This window comes from Dipodomys merriami, unplaced genomic scaffold (assembly GCF_024711535.1).
Source record: "Dipodomys merriami isolate MVZ:Mamm:240054 unplaced genomic scaffold, mDipMer1.0.p SCAF_71, whole genome shotgun sequence".
NCBI classification, from domain to species: Eukaryota; Metazoa; Chordata; class Mammalia; order Rodentia; family Heteromyidae; genus Dipodomys; species Dipodomys merriami.
Genome location: NW_027206302.1, coordinates 6,169,957 through 6,185,550, shown reverse-complemented (window position 1 = coordinate 6,185,550; position 15,594 = coordinate 6,169,957). Strand labels below are relative to the sequence as shown.

Below are 15,594 nucleotides of genomic sequence, written 5' to 3'. Positions count from 1 at the left end.
TAACCACCTCACATGTTTTTTGTAAAGATTAAAGGAGTTTATGACTAGTGTAAGCATGGTACCCTGCATAGTCAACATTTAACCATGTTCTCTCTGTATTCTTCTTTCCCATGCTCTATGAAAATCACTAATTTCAAGGTCTACATCTCTGCAGGCTTGGGATCACAAGGAAAGTATCTGGGAAATTTGAAAGAGGATAATTGTTAAGCCTTGAGGTCTCCAAGGGCTCTAGGCATTGCAATGGTAAGGGTGAGCAATACATCAAGGAAGAAAGGGTATTTGCTCACAGGAGGAAGGAGGGCTTGTGGTTTGCAGACACCAGAGAGTGATTCAGCACCCAGAGAAAACCATAAGAGGCCTGTCAGCACTGACCCAAGGCTTGCTTCTGAAAATTCTTGCAAGATGAGAGGAGAAACTATGGGACTCTGAGTATGAGATAGGGAAGAATATGTTGTCCTGAGTAAAGAAGAGGCAACCAGATACCACTTACCAAAGACTTGCTATTCAGTACCCAGGCCCTGGTTCCAACTCTTGCTCAGACACACCTGTTTCCTAGGGAGGGGGGGGGGGGGACAGATTGGGGACAGGAACAGGGAGTCCATGTGGCTGATCCTTGAACTCCCTAGGGCACGTCTTCCTAGACCAATGGAAATAAAGCAGAGAAATGTGAGCCCACTGGGGAGTGGAAATAGAGAGGGGAAAGGGCATAGTCCCACTGCCCCAGGCCAGACTCCCTTCCCCTGGCTGGCTGAGCCAGAGGTCTCCTAACTTTCGTGACCTCTAGATTCCAAGTTTAAGCAGCAGGACCTTAACACTTGATCCTGAAAGAGAACAGAGTTCTCACATACTGAAGACCTATTGTGTACCCTGGCCCTATCCTTAGAACAGTGCCAAAAGACAGAGTCCACCACTTAACAGATGAGGAGACAGAGGCCTACAGAGGTGAAATGATAATATAGAGCCTAATAAGCTCAATGTTGTCATAAAGGGTTTTGACAGTTGCCAGTCTGGGTTTGACTAACTTTACCATTATTAGTTGTGTGACTGGCAAATTCATCTCTCTGTGCCCCCCCCCATCACCATTTTCTCATCTCTAAAAAGATATATATATATACATATATATATGTTTTGTTAATTAAATGCATTAATGTTTATCAAGTGTTTAGAGACTGGCACAAAGTAAGAACTCAGGAAATATAGGCTCTCCTGAAGGCTGTTCAGCAGAGATTCAAGGCGTGAATGAAGAACATAGCTCCCAAGACTCTGCGTTTCATCCGGCACTTTTTTTGCTCACTTATAACCCATCCCTTTTTGATGACTCCCCATCTTTGCTCTCTCACTGTAAAACAGACTCCTCTGCTCCAAACAGAAAGAGTCCTCTAAGGCATCACCCTGGGCTGAGTCTCCAGTGCCTACAAGACAAAATCCCAGAGAAAAGTCCATCCACAGGCTGCCTATACACTTGTTGAACTCACTAGCAGATGCCTATCGCCCTAACTGAGGAAGTAGGGAACCACATTGAAATAGTCATACATTCATTCATCAGACATTACTTACATGTCAGGCATTGGCTGTGCACCAAATGGGACTGCAGTGTTAAACAGGACCCAAATGCCTGCTCTCATGCCACTTACAGTTTAGGCATCAACAATAATAAGCAATTAAGTTTTAAAAGAAGGTCTGGAAGTTTACTTGGGACCTAGAGAACAGATACCGAAAAGCCAGTGGCTCACACCTGTAATCCTAGCTACTCAGGAGGCTGAGATCTGAGGATCACAGTTCAAAGCCAGCCCGGGCAGAAAAATCTGTGAGACTCTTATCTCCAATTAACCACTAGAAAACCGGAAGTGGTGCTGTGGGCTCAAGCGGTGGAGCGCTCGCCTTGAACTGAAGAGCACAGGGATAGCGGCCAAGCCCAGAGTTCAAGCCCCACGACCGACGAGAGAGAGAGAGAGAGAGAGAGAGAGAGAGAGAGAGAGAGAGAGAGAGAGAGAGAGAGAGAGAGAGAGAGAGAGAGAGAGAGAGATGAACTGATACCGAGGGGAATGTCTTTAGGAGCCTCAGGCTTCCCAAGGGCCCTGCATTGAGAGCTTGGGGTATTGGGGTGAAGGGGAGCCTCTATGGGCATGTGCATCTCCCCTAGATGCTGAGGTGGTTTCCAGGGTTAGTTTGTTGTCTTGTTTTGCAAACAGAACAGCAGAACCTCCTCCTTTCCTCCCCCACCCTTCCAGACTGAAGCTATTTATTCCTAGTGACAAGCCTGAGGATCCCAGGGGGGGTGGCCTCAAAGACCTGGAGGGGCCCTGTGTCCCTGGCAGGCGCCAGTCCTCTCGCCCAGGCACGCTGACAAGCCAGAGGGTCAGAAATGACAGAGGGTTCCTCGGTCGCCGCCCTGCAGCGCCCCAGCCACTCACACTGCTCACCCCCCTTCCGGAGAAAGGCAGGGGACTTTTAGGGTCTCCTGGGCCGCAAAAGGTCCCAACTATCCCAGGCCTGCCCTTTGGACACAGAGGCAGGACCCCCTCGGTGCCAGGACGCAGCCAGGGGTGGGAAGGCTATTTATTGTCACTCAGTTACCGAATAAAGCCCTTTCAAGGTCAGATCCTAGAGGTGTGTGCTGGGGGCGGGGGTCCTCCCTTCACCCCTCTGGTCCCCACTGACAGGGCCATGAAAGTCAAATAAAAAACACTCCCTCTCGGGCAGTCAGTCGGGGGTAAGCTGGGGTTGGGGTGAGGTGACGGAGGAACGCGAGCACGCGTGAGGACGCTAGGTTCCCCAGCGGGATCCCGTCCCCGCTGGGTCCTGCGTGCGCCCCTGGGGGAGAGAATACAGGGGTCCCTGGCTGCAACTGGGGTTTGGGGAAGGGGACGCAGAGAGAGAGAGAAAGAGAGAGAGAGAGTGGCTGGCGCGGCCGCAGGGGGGCCGGGGCGGGGTGCTAGCAGCCGGGTAGTTTGGGGAGCCAGGTTGGGCAGGGCCCGAGGGGGGCTGGCGGGGGCGGGCTGGCGGCCGGCGGGGAGAGGGCGGGGTCTGGCCCCCGCCCGCAGGCTGGGGGGCCGGGGGGGGCGGGGCGGGCCCGCGCTCACTTCCTCGGAGCCTCGGGGCCGCGCGCCCACTCGCCAGCACAGCCCGAGGTAGCCGCTGTCTTGGCCGCGCGGCCCCGGCTCGGCCCCGGCCCCGCAGGTAGGAGCCAGCCGCCCAGGGATCCGGCTGCCCGCCCCACTCGCGCCGCGCGCGCGCCCCGATCTCGCGCCCGCTTGGAGGTGAGCGGCCCCCACCCCCGCCCGACCCAGCTCCCCAGCTCCCGGGACCGGCTCCGCGCCGGAACCACGGGGTGCAGAGGGGGCCCCGCGAGCCGCCCGCCCCCCCCCTCCCCACACTTCTGCCTCCCGTCCTCCGCCCGGTTCCACCGCGGGCTCGCGGGACACGCGGAGCCCAGGAGCGCGCCCTTTTCCGACCACCCCGGCTGGGCGGGAGCCGCTGCGAGAGTTGGGCGGGGGAGGGGATCAAGTTTAAAATTGAAAAATCGAGAGGGACATTGGAGGGTTGGAGAAAATGAGGCTTCTCGACAGCCTGTCGAGGGGAGAGACCGAGACAGACAGGGACACACCAGCCACCGGAGGCTGCAGGAGACTATTCAAACAGGGACCCAGGCTGGACGGACTGAGCTGCTGAGCTACAGGACCCAAGGCAAGGAGTGGATCCGGGTTTGAAAAAGCACACATAGCTGGGCCCTTCCCAAGGCCGGGGAGGGCCCTGAGGCTAGAGCTTCCTCAGGCTCGTGTTAAATCTGCCTCAGGCCTTAGAGACCTTACTAGAGACCAACACTCCCGGCAGGCCGAGATGCTAAGAGATCAAGGACTGGATGCTGAGACAGATAAAGAGGGGGTGGTGAAACCAGACATCCAGCCCTTTAGGGACACTGAGACATCAAGACATGGGATGTACAGAGAGAAATAGAGATCTCCAGAGTGGAGGAAGAACCTCTTTAGAGATTCAGAGAGACCCGGACCTAAAGACAGCAGCCTAAGTGGGCAGAACTGCTAAGTGGAGGCCGGGTAGAGCTCTGAGATAGACCTCCAAGAAAGATCCAGCCTTGAATGGGGGGGGGGGGGGGGGAAGGGGTTGTTAACAAAGCTATGGGAAGATAGGACTCTAAGATCATACAGAAAGCTGAGGGCCTGAGACTAAGAGAGATAAAAAAAGGAGCCCTGTGCACAAAACTCAACCACCAAGACAGCCTTAACTTATTTTTAAACTCAAATCTTGGAAGAGCTGCTTCAGCCCTGGGGGACCCGGGTGAATGAACTGTTCCTCTCCTATCCCCAGAGCAGCTGCCAGATTTGCTCCCCACCCCCTTTCCCCTAAACTGCTTGGACTTCCAAGCTTTGTGGGGGAGGGAGAGGGAGAGCAGAGTTTGGGGTTAATGCCTGGTAGCAGGGAGGGGAGTGGGGGGGCAGTGGAGGAGGACTTCTATTTCTTTCCTTTAAGTCTCCTGTCAACTCCTAGGAGTTGGGGGAGGGGTCTGCTGTGATTCTGACTCACAGCTGTGAGGCCAGGCCTAGGTCCTCTTAGACTGTGTATGGTAGAGGGTGGGGTGGGGGGTAGACAAAAGGGTTGAGCAGTTGGCATGGGTAATTGGGAAGGCTTCTGGGTGTCTTCCAATCACAGGACTGGTGGGAGGAAAGCTGGGCTCTGGTGTCTCTCCTGTCCTCCCTTTGCTGAAAAGCTGACCACCCCCTCTACCACCACTGAAGCATCTCTAAGGAGAGGACTCCAGGTTGTAAGGCACAAGAGCCTCCTCTGATACCTGAGCAACCTTGGCCATGTCCCTGCCCTGTTCCTGGCTGCTTTGTGCTCTGACTGCCTTTTGTGAGATCTGATGAGACGATAGTGTGAATGTACTTTGTGAGGACAGAGCAGAAAATAGGTGTGTACACCTGTGTACCTGTATGAGACCTCTTACAGCTATGCCCACTGGAGTCAGGCTAACTAGGCTGGAATCACTATTAGTCCCAGTATTTTTCCCTGCTAGGCACATGGGCCTCCGACCTCTACTATTCTCTCTAGGCCTATTCTGAAAATGTCCAGGCCAGTTCCCTGATCCAGGCTTGCTGGAGACCTGTCAGATGCCAGCAAGGGGCTCATAGAGAAAATACAGATGGCTACAGTTTCCTGAGGAGTTGTTACCTGCCAGGTGCTTTGCAAGGTTTCTCATATTTAAGTCTGACAACAACTCCAGAAGGTAGAAGATAGCATCATCTCATTTAATTAGATGGACTCTTGGGCTCAGGGTGTGTGACTTGTCCAAGGTCACAGGATGCCAACTCTGGTTTATATTTCACAGCTTGTGCAAGTCTATACACACTATGGCACTATACAGATATGTGGCTATTCTGAGCTTCAGGAGGTTTACTGGGGAGGGAAAGGGGTGGTATGTTGTAGCTAGGTCTAGGTATAGTGGTGTGTGTTGGTAGGCAAAGGGGATGCAAGCCATCTCCTGTAAATCCTGCCCTTATCAGCCAGAAAGGAATATAAGACTACACTTACCCCTTGGGTTCTGCAGCTTTGCCAGAGAAAGGGGGAGGGACAGGGACAGGCAGAGACAGGTGGGCTTGATGGTGCCCTTTACTGCCCTCATCAGAGTCCATCTGGATAGATTAAGGGATTGGGGGATTCTGGGAAGGAAGCTGAAGCCACACCCATACCCTATTTGGGGTAACCAGTCTCAGTGCCCAAGCTCCCAGAGGGCGGATCCAGGGCTAGCCTGGGCCTGGGATGGTGGCTGCTGCTGCTGGCCAAACCAGGAAGGAAAAGACCCAGGGCACATGGCTGAACTCCATCTGTGTGGCCCCCTGCTGCCCAGTGGCTTACAGCCCAGGCAATCCTCAGATACTGGGCCAGAGGAAACCTAGGGCTAGTGTCAGGGAAGATACTCTCCACCTTACAGCCTAGACCTTACCCTAAAGGTTCTTGCTTTGAAGACCCTAGCTCTAGTCACCACGTGCTCCTCTTGGAGTGTTCTACCATTGTCCAGAAGGAAGGCTTCAAACTCATAAGCCCCAAAGATTCAGGCCCTACAGGCTTAGGGCATCTGTTGGCGCCTGAAGTCTGAACTCCAAGCCAGAGTGACGCTGTTGGTGAGAATTTCCCGTTGGGGGTGGCTGAGAAGAGGAGGGCTTTTTCCTTCAACTTGAGCCAGGGCAGGCTCTGGGGACTGCTAGTCCAAGGAATCTAATAGGGCGGGAAAGGGGGTTGGTGGGTTCTTTTGTACTTCCCATTAACTTCCCCAGGCCTATAGTACAGCTGGGAGGACATCCCCTTCCTATGGGTCCTCATGTTCCTCTTCACCACCCAGTTCTCAGGGAGCAGGCTTCATGGTGGAGGAAGCCAGAGTCCAGGAGCTTGGACATTGGAGCCAGAGACTGGAATCAGGCTGTAGAAGGGATTGGGAACCCCACTTTCCACACACATGCACACGCACACCCTTGTTCCTCATGTTCCTGTTCCACAGGCAGCTGTGTGGATGACCTCATCCCACAAACATGCTTTGTTCCTGAGAAAATGGAAAGTGTCTGAGGTTTGGTGGGGGGCTGGGTGTCTGTAGCAATAGCTTTTAGGACTCCCCTATGTCCTCCCCACCTAAGAAGGGGGCCTGATTGGGGAAGACAGGTCTCTTCCACCCTTCACACTCAGTCTCAGATACCGAGGAATCAGGAAAGGTGGGAAGAGGCTGTTTCTCCAGAGGTAGGGGATTGGAAGTCATGACCTAGAGAAGAGAAGGGCCCTGAAGACTTTGAGATGCAGCCAGGAGAGATGCCTGGCAGAAGGTGCCAAGGGGCACTCTGTTCTTGTCTCCAATTCTTCTCTGCTTCCCCTGGCATCTCGTTTTCCCTTTTTCTCCCTCCTGCTGGCAGAATCTGACAGCTGGCCCTCAGTGCCAGCACAGCTGCAGCAGATGTTTGCAGGCAAGGCTGCCCAGACTGATGTGACCAGAGACACAGCAAGGGTGGAAGGGGATGAAGGTAGAGGATCCAGCTGGGGACACTTAGCTGTGTCCAGCTTGCAGGATTTCCTTCCTGCCTAAACGTAGGCTGAATGTCTCAAATTCCTTTTGCTTGGCTGATCCTCCTGGGAGGGGAGGCCGGACTTCTGACACCACCCTCCATGCTTCACCAGTCCAGCATCGCTCTAGCATTCCACCGTTTCCTGGATCAGGATGGGGCCTACACTGCCCCTTCTCATTCCCTAACTTCTCAGGTCAGAGCTCTAGGTAAAGGTTCTTTTATACCCAGGGGGTGGGGGGTTCAGGAAAAGGTGAGAGGGCTGTCCATCTGATATAGAGTAGGGGGCTTCCTGTCCCTGCTATCCTGGGACAGTGAGGGACATGAAGGCTAACCTCAGGCTGGGCAGGAAATGAGTCACTGACCCAGGAAAAGCCCCTTCCCCCCCAGATCTGCCAAGGCCAAGATAAGAAAACAACTCTGCTTCCTGACTTTTTTTCCTGACCCTTTTCCACTTTTTTTACAGAAATAAATATGTAGGACTTTTGAGTTTCCAGAGCAGCCCTTCCCTAGCCGCACCTGCTGCCCTCTGGCTCATCTGACTTTTTTTTTCTTGCTTTTTTTTTGGGGGGGAGGTCCGGTCGTGGGCCTGAACTCTGGGCCTGGGCGCTGTCCCTCAGCTTTTCAGCTCAAGGCTAGTGCTCTACCACTTGAGACACAGTGCCACCTCCGGCTTTTTTTCTTTTTGCTTATGTGGTGCTGAGGAATCGAACCCAGGGCCTCATGCATGCAAGGCAAGCGCTCTACCACTGAGCCATCTTCCCAGCCCATAATCTGGCTTTCCTTGTGCCTGGTTTCTTCTTGCTTTCATTTGTTTGTTGGTTTGTTTGTTTTTGTGCCAGTACTGGGGCTTGTATTCAGGGCCTGGATACTGTCCCTTCACTTTTTTCACACAAAGATAATGCTCTAGCGGGGCACCAGTAGCTCACACCTATAAATCCTAGCTACTCAGGAGGCTGAGATCTGAGGATCATGGTTCAAAGTCAGCCCAGACAGGAAAGTCTGTGAGACTCTTGTCTCCAATAGCAAAAAAGCTGGAAGTGGAGCTGCGGCTGAAGTGACAGCACCTGAGTTCAAGCCTCAGAACTGGCACTGGCGCGCACGCACGCACACACACACACACACACACACACACACACAAGTGCTCTATCCACTTAAGCTGCACATCTCTACGTCCAGCTTTTTGCTAATTAATTGGAGTCTTATGGATATTTCTGCCCAGGCTGGCTTTGAACCACCTTCCTTTTTTTTTTTTTTTTTTTTAAATGCATATTGCTCTTTACTACGGGATAAGTTAGAGCCATTCTGGATGACTCCTACCCCACGTTCTCTTCCTAACAGGGCTCACTCACATTGCAACAATGAGCGAGACATTCGACTGTGCAAAATGCTGCGAGTCCCTGTTTGGCCGTAAGTACATCCAGACAGACAGCGGTCCCTACTGCGTGCCCTGTTATGATGACACCTTTGCCAACACCTGTGCTGAGTGCCAGCAGCTTATTGGGCATGACTCCAGGGTAAGAACCAGACAAGGCAGGGCAAAGAGTGGACCCTGGCAGGAGGAGGCAGAGGATGGGTCTACCTCTCCTGGGTGCCAGTATCCCTGCCATGCCTCCACAGGAGCTCTTCTATGAGGACCGCCACTTCCACGAGGGCTGTTTCCGCTGCTGCCGCTGCCAGCGCTCACTAGCTGATGAGCCCTTCACCTGCCAGGAGAGCGAGTTGCTCTGCAATGACTGCTACTGCAGTGCCTTCTCCTCACAGTGCTCTGCCTGTGGAGAGACCGTCATGCCTGGTACGTCCCAGGGGCCTCATGCAGGGTGGCATGCCTGGCACTTCTGTAGGACCTTCACATTTGCCTGATACGTATATGGAGGCACAGCATGGGTAGCTCGCATGACATGCACACACGTGCTTGCACAGGCAGTACGTTCCTGGAAATCTGGTGTGCCAGTGAGGTTCACAGGGATTGGCACATCCAGTCTGCCCATGAAAACTGGACAGGTGCAAAAACTGGTGCTCTCCTAGGAGCTAAACATGTGTGGTATGTGAACCTGCATGCATAGAGGAACTTCAGGGTGCGCTAAGACTTGTGCTTGCTGCATTGGAACTTTGTGGGAGGAGAGGTTAAACCAATCATGTGTAGAGACCCACATGCTTGTCTGACAGACATGTGAGGACTTGGCATGTATGGAGAGTAACATGTCAGGAACATGGAGGAGTGTAACATGCCTTCACCTATAAGCCTTGCTGCTCAGGAGGCTGGGATCTGAGGATCCTGATTCAAAGATAAGAAAGTTCATGAGACTCCAATTAATCAGCAAAAATTCAGAAGTGGAGCTCTGACTCAAGTGGTAAAGCACTATGAGTTTGAGTGAAAAAACTAAAGGATAGTGCCTAGGCCCTGACTTCAAGCCCTAGTACTGGCACAAAAAACATACACACACACACTCACACACACACCATATACTACACATCCCATACTTGGTACATTAGTACTTAGTGTAGGAAGAGATTTGCTTGCATGGTATATGTGGGCTTTCGTGTGTGTGTGTGTGTGTGTGTGTGTGTGTGTGTGTGTGTGTGTGTGTGTGTGTGTGTGTGTGTGTCTGTGTGTCTGTGTGTCTGTGTGTCTGTGTGTATGTGTGTATGTGTGTCTGTGTCTGTGTGTGTCTGTGTGTCTGTGTCTGTGTGTGTCTGTCTGTGTGTGTGAAATTCATTTCTGGTGTATAAGGGCTTAGCATGTACTGAGTCAACATGTCAATTACATGGAGGATGTTAAAATAATCTTGGGTATAATCTTATCAGATATACAGAAGCTTAACACATTTGCCTAACCTGTTGAACACAGTGTCCAGTGTTTGGGGAGAGCCTAGCATGTGCAATATACATGGTGGGGGTCTTGCTGCATGTGTGTGGATACCACCCTGCTCAGGCTATAGAAGCAGTAGGGATGCTGGGGAAGGGGTGGTTAGGGGTTAGCAAAATGGCCCTCAGGAGCTGGGACACAACCTCTAAGTGGGACTCCTGTTTCCCACAGGGTCCCGGAAGCTGGAATATGGAGGCCAGACGTGGCATGAACATTGCTTCCTGTGCAGTGGCTGTGAGCAGCCGCTGGGCTCACGTTCCTTTGTGCCCGACAAGGGTGCTCACTACTGCGTGCCCTGCTATGAGAACAAGTTTGCTCCTCGCTGTGCCCGCTGCAGCAAGGTGGGGGCTGGGCCAGCGGGTTAGGGGTAAGGCCTGCTGTGTGGGATGGGAATACCCACTCCCTCTGCTGATGGATACTACCCCTGCAGACGCTGACCCAGGGGGGAGTGACATACCGCGATCAGCCCTGGCATCGAGAATGCCTGGTCTGCACTGGGTGCCAGACACCTTTGGCAGGACAGCAGTTCACCTCTCGGGATGAGGATCCTTACTGCGTGGCCTGTTTTGGAGAACTCTTTGCACCCAAGTGCAGCAGCTGCAAGAGCCCCATCACAGGTGGGACAGGTGGAGGAGGGTGCAGGCAAGGGCTGGGTGTGGTAGTGGGTACTGCTGTGGGGTAGGAGTCACCCCAGATCTGCAGCACTAACCTCTCTTCAGGACTTGGTGGAGGCAAGTACGTGTCCTATGAAGACCGGCACTGGCACCACAGCTGCTTCTGCTGCGCCCGCTGCTCCACCTCCCTGGTGGGCCAAGGCTTTGTGCCCAATGGAGACCAAGTGATGTGCCAGGGCTGCAGCCAGGAAGGGCTCTGAGCCAGGGCTCCTGGCCTGGGCTTTCCCAAACCAGGGCTCCAGGACACCAGGACTCTGGCTACTTTCCTGAACCATCTCTGGGATCCAGCTCCTCCCCAGAATGAGGCTTCTCCTGAGCTTCAAGATTGTCTCCCCTATTCCATCACACCCCAACTGGTACTCATTGACCCAGGGCCCCCAAACTCAGGCTCTTTTGGATTCAGGCTGCACTATCCCAAATCTGAATTCCAGAACTGAGCCCTCTCTTACAGTCTGACTTTCCAGATCAAGCTCCCTCAACCAAATCGGGGCTCTAGATTCCCAGCCCTCCAAATCTAGACACCGGGACCCAGATCAGTCTAGACTTCTAGACTTCAGTCTAGACTTCTCTGAATCCACCTAAAGTTTCTTATCTGTGTCTGAGAAGTCCTCAAAACTCCTCTGTCTTTTTTGATTCCACCCTGCCTAAGTCCCATCTGCATCCCCAGAGCATCGGGTGGGGGTCCTAAGGTACTGGGGGCTGCCCAGCTCATGTCCATCTTCTCATTTTATTTCAGCTCCATCTAGCCCAGAGATGGGCAGAGAGGGGTGCGGGTTAGCTCACCCTGTCCTAGATTCTGCAATAAAGCAGTGTGAGGAGGCCCAGGCCTCTGCGTGTTGGTCTGTCCAGAAGGTGACAAAACTTTTCTTTGCGGACTCTAGCTCTTCTAGACCTCTGTGGGGCGGGCCATGGGGTGGGAAAGCCCCTCCCCCCCTCCAGGAAGGGGATCCCCCACAGCAGCTACCGGGCTGTTCCAAGCTTGGCCTGCCAACCCCCTGCTGGCAGAGGGCTCAAGCTCCCAGTAGGGAAGGGAGGTCCCAGACTGGAGCCAGAAGACAGTGGGGTTCTCCCTCCCCTAACAGCTCCGCCCCGATTCCCCACCCCCCCTCAGTGCAGGCGCCTAGATTCCCCAGTCAGGCAGACCCCTCAGGTCTTTTAACCATCACCATCACCCCCTTCCCGAGGATTAGTGGGGGCGGCCCGGGATCCGGATCCGCTCGCCCGCCGCACGTTTTTTTGCCAAAAAAGGCAAGGATGTTGCTGCACGCGCCGCGGGAACATCTGGATCCGATTCCCAGTATGAATGGGTCATGGCCCCGCCTCCCCCCCCTCCGTGATTCAAGGGCGGGGGCGGGAATAAGTGGGAAGGGGGAACTGTCCCCGAAATGGGGCGATGGGCGGGGCTCGCACCCCCGGTCCCTCCCCCTCTCCCTCCTACCCCGTGGCTGCAAGGTCTGGCTGCGGGTGCAGGTTTGTGCGCTCTGGGGGTCTCCGCGGCCCGAGGCTGGGGAGGGAGGGAGGGAGGGGTAGACCCGGCCCTTACCCCCCCCCCCCCGATCCACCGCCCACCCCTCGGCCTCGGGAAGGCGGGGCCCCACCGCAGGGCAGAAACCGGGACGGGCACCCTCCCCGCCACCGAGCTGCCGGGGTGAAGTCACCGGTGCACCCGCGCTTCGAAGCCCTCCCGGCCCCAGTGCAAAGCCTCAACTTTATGACGCCTGAGTTGATGGACCTTGTGGACAGATCTTGCCAAACGCCTTAACGCCAGTGCCTCTAACGAAGAGCTTCCACTTGTCGGTTTAGGTTCTCGTTGTGTCGTTTGCCTCCCCTTCCCCGCCAACCCGGGGGCTGGGCTCGCCCCTGCCTGGCTCACTCCTCCTGTTCAGCTCCCGGCATTTACGGCAGGGTCAATAAATACTTGTTGAGGAAGAGCAATCCCAGCTTAGAGAGCAGCTGGCCAAAGGCTCCCCCGCCCCCCCCAGGCCTGGAAACATGCGCTGCTGTGGGGAAGCAACGCGTCATTGCATTTAAAGGAAGTGGCCAAAAGACTAAAATGGCATGGTAGAGCCCAGCTCCTGAGAAGTCAGATGCCAAGTTAAACAGACCTCACCCTGTGGGCAAAGCAGCCCGTGCAAATATGTAAAAGCAGAGAGTCGTGAGAGAAGATGGGGTTCAAGGAGATTACTAGCAGTGCGTGAATAATGAATGGATTGGAGGGGTAAATTGAGCAGGTTATCCGGGACACCCGTGCACTGGGCAGTAGTCCAGGAGGCAGAAGATGGCGCAGCAGGGACAAAGACAAGACCTAGGGACCAGTTTGTGGCAGTGTAGGTGAAAGAGCGTTTTGGGGCTGAATGACAGAGTAGATGCTTGAGTGCTCTACCTTCCCCCTGAAGAGAAAGGGATCCTCAGCTACAACCTGTACTTCATTTGTTTCTTTGTTGGAAGTTAATCGGATATGAGTCTCACAAGCTCTCCTACCTGAGCTGGCTGGGATACACAATCCTCAGATCTCAGCCTCCTGAGGATTACAGGCATGAGCTGCCAGCACCCAACTTTCCTTTATTTCTGTGTACACATTTATTTCATTGAAGGGATGGAGTTTGAACATGGGCCTTGAACTTGCAAAGCAGGCACCCCATTTGAGCCAGGCCCTCAGCCCAAATATATAAAATTTTTAGATTTAACATCTTACAAGCAATTTATTTTTAAATTTGAAAAGTAATATATGAGGTTGGGGCCTGTCAAGTGACAGATAAGAAACAAAAGCCAGGTGCTGATGGCTCATGCCTATAATTCTAGCTAATCAGCAGGCTGAAATCTAATGATCATAGTTCAAAGCCAGACCAGGAAGACTCTTATCTCCAATTAACCACTAGAAAACTAGAAGTGGTGCTGTGGCTTAAAGTGGTAGAGCACTAGTTTTGAGGGGAAAAGCTGAGGGACAGCACCCAGGCCCTGAGTTCAAGCCCCAGGACCGACCAAAAAAAAAGAAAGAAAACAAACGTGTACACCTAAAAAATATCTCTAGCCAGTCACCAGTGGCTCAGGCCTGTAATCCCAGGTACTCAGGAGGCTGAGATCTGAGGATTGTGGTCTAAAGCCAGCCCAGGCAGGAAAATCCATGAAACTCTTATCTCCAATAAACCACAGGAAGACTCTTATCTCTAATTAACCACTAGAAAACTAGAAGTGGTGCTGTGGCTTAAAGGGGTAGAGCACTAGTTTTGAGGGGGAAAGCTGAGGGCCAGCACCCAGGACCAACCAAAAAAAGAAAGAAAAGAGAGGGGGGAGGCTGAAGGAAGAAAGAAAACAAATGTGTACACGTAAAAAATATCTCTAGCCAGTCACCGGTGGCTCAGGCCTGTAATCCCAGGTACTCAGGAGGCTGAGATATGAGGATTGTGGTCTAAAGCCAGCCCGGGCAGGAAAATCCATGAAACTCTCCAATAAACCACCCGAAACCCAGAAGTGGTGCTGTGGCTCAAGTGGTAGAGCACTCGCCTTGAGCTGAAGAGCTCAGGGACTGCGCCCAGGCCCAGAGTTCAAGCCCCAGAACCCACAAAAAAAAAAAAAAAAGTTGCCCAATTTTGGAATATTCTTACCCCAAAAAGGATTCCTTGGGACCATTTGTAGTCATTGCCAGTTATAAGAAACCATTCATCTACTCTTTGTCTCCATGGATTTGCTTTTTTGACCACACATTGTGTCATTTTTTGCATATGACTTTTGTATGCAGCAATGATGCTTTTCAGGGTTCACTCCTAGAATTCCTTCATTGCTGAATAATAATGCATTGTATAGACTTGCTAATAGATCCTGGGGCATCTAGTTTTTGTTGAGAATGAATAATCTCATATGAACACATTGGCCATACATTTTCATTTTACTACCTAGAAGTGTACATACACATGATATCAACTTCCTAGGCCTGCCTTATGCTGGGGATGAAATCAGTGGCTTTCACATGCAGGGCAAGTTTACTACCACTGACCCACAGCCCCAACCTTGACTTTTCAAGACTGTATAGCACTTCACTGTTTAGGTGCACCATACTTTGAATCTCCTGCTGATAAAACAAATGAAGTTTCTTAACATGTGAATTTTGTTTAAAAAATCAAAAAAGCACTGTTGAGGCACCAATGGCTCATGCCTATAGCCTAGCTACTCAGGAAGTTGAGACCTAAGGATTTTAGTTCAAAGCTGCTTGGACAAGAAAGTCCATGAGACTCTAATCTCCAATTGATCACTGAAGAGCAAGAAGTAAAGCTGTGCTTTAAGTGAAACAGCACTATCCTTGTGCAAAAATGCTCAGGAACAGTTCCCAGACCCTGAGTTCAAGCCCCAGGACTTGCATAATAACAACAGCAACAATAATATAAAAATAATAATAAGCAGCAGCATCTACATGTTAGAAGAAAGACAGTCGGGAGCTGGTGGCTCAGGCCTGTAATCCTAGCTAATCGGGAGGCTGAGATCTGAGGATCACTTCAAAGCCAGCCCAGGCAGGAAAGTTCATGAGACTTTTTTTTTTTTTTTTGCCGGTCGTGGGGCCTGAACTCTGGGCCTAGGCACTGTCCCTCAGCTCTTCAGCTCAAGGCTAGCATTCTACCACTGGAGCCACAGCGCCACTTCCGGCTTTTTCTGCTTATGTGGTGCTGAGGAATTGAACCCAGGACCTCATGCATGTGAAGCAAGCACTCTACCACTGAGCCACCTTCCCAGCCTTCCATGAGACTCATCTCCAATTAACCACCAGAAAGCCAGAAGTCGAGCTGTGGCTCAAGTGGTAGAGCACTAGCTTTGAGCCGAAGAGCTCACGGACAGCTCCCAGGCTCAGAGTTCAAACCCCATGACCAATAGAAGAAAAAAAGGAAACAAAAAAAAAAAAAAAAAAAGAAAGAAAGAAAGGGCTGGGAATGTAGGTTAGTGATAGAGTGCTTGCCTAGCATGCATGAAGCCCTGGGTTCAATTGCTCAGTATCACATAA

At 52.5% G+C, this 15,594-nt stretch overlaps 1 protein-coding gene across 9 annotated transcripts; it reads left to right on the top strand.

The window, feature by feature from the left end:
• Positions 1 to 2,636: 2,636 nt before the first annotated feature.
• Positions 2,637 to 11,425, top strand: Fhl3 (four and a half LIM domains 3). 9 transcript variants are annotated; one of them, XM_070008731.1, is made up of 7 exons: positions 2,679 to 2,713; positions 3,181 to 3,260; positions 8,403 to 8,578; positions 8,682 to 8,856; positions 10,102 to 10,271; positions 10,361 to 10,547; positions 10,650 to 11,425. In XM_070008731.1, the coding sequence occupies exons 3-7, from the start codon at positions 8,423 to 8,425 to the stop codon at positions 10,802 to 10,804; spliced, it is 843 nt and encodes a 280-aa protein (XP_069864832.1). In that variant the 5' UTR covers positions 2,679 to 2,713; positions 3,181 to 3,260; positions 8,403 to 8,422; the 3' UTR covers positions 10,805 to 11,425. The 9 variants fall into 9 exon arrangements, 8 of the variants coding, with proteins under 8 accessions (XP_069864833.1, XP_069864832.1, XP_069864831.1 ...); XR_011368945.1 differs by lacking the exon at positions 2,679 to 2,713 and having other exon boundaries at positions 3,100 to 3,260; positions 10,650 to 10,960; positions 11,341 to 11,425; XM_070008733.1 differs by lacking the exons at positions 2,679 to 2,713; positions 3,181 to 3,260 and adding exons at positions 4,985 to 5,194; positions 5,982 to 6,137.
• Positions 11,426 to 15,594: the final 4,169 nt, after the last annotated feature.

Bases quoted from the DNA above. Each gene is read 5' to 3' on its own strand.
- Fhl3 (XM_070008732.1), top strand. From the start codon at position 8,423: ATGAGCGAGACATTCGACTGTGCAAAATGCTGCGAGTCCCTGTTTGGC. The intron at 8,579-8,681 runs GTAAGAACCAGA...ATGCCTCCACAG, and splicing joins TTATTGGGCATGACTCCAGG to GAGCTCTTCTATGAGGACCG. The intron at 10,272-10,360 runs GTGGGGGCTGGG...CTACCCCTGCAG, and splicing joins GCTGTGCCCGCTGCAGCAAG to ACGCTGACCCAGGGGGGAGT.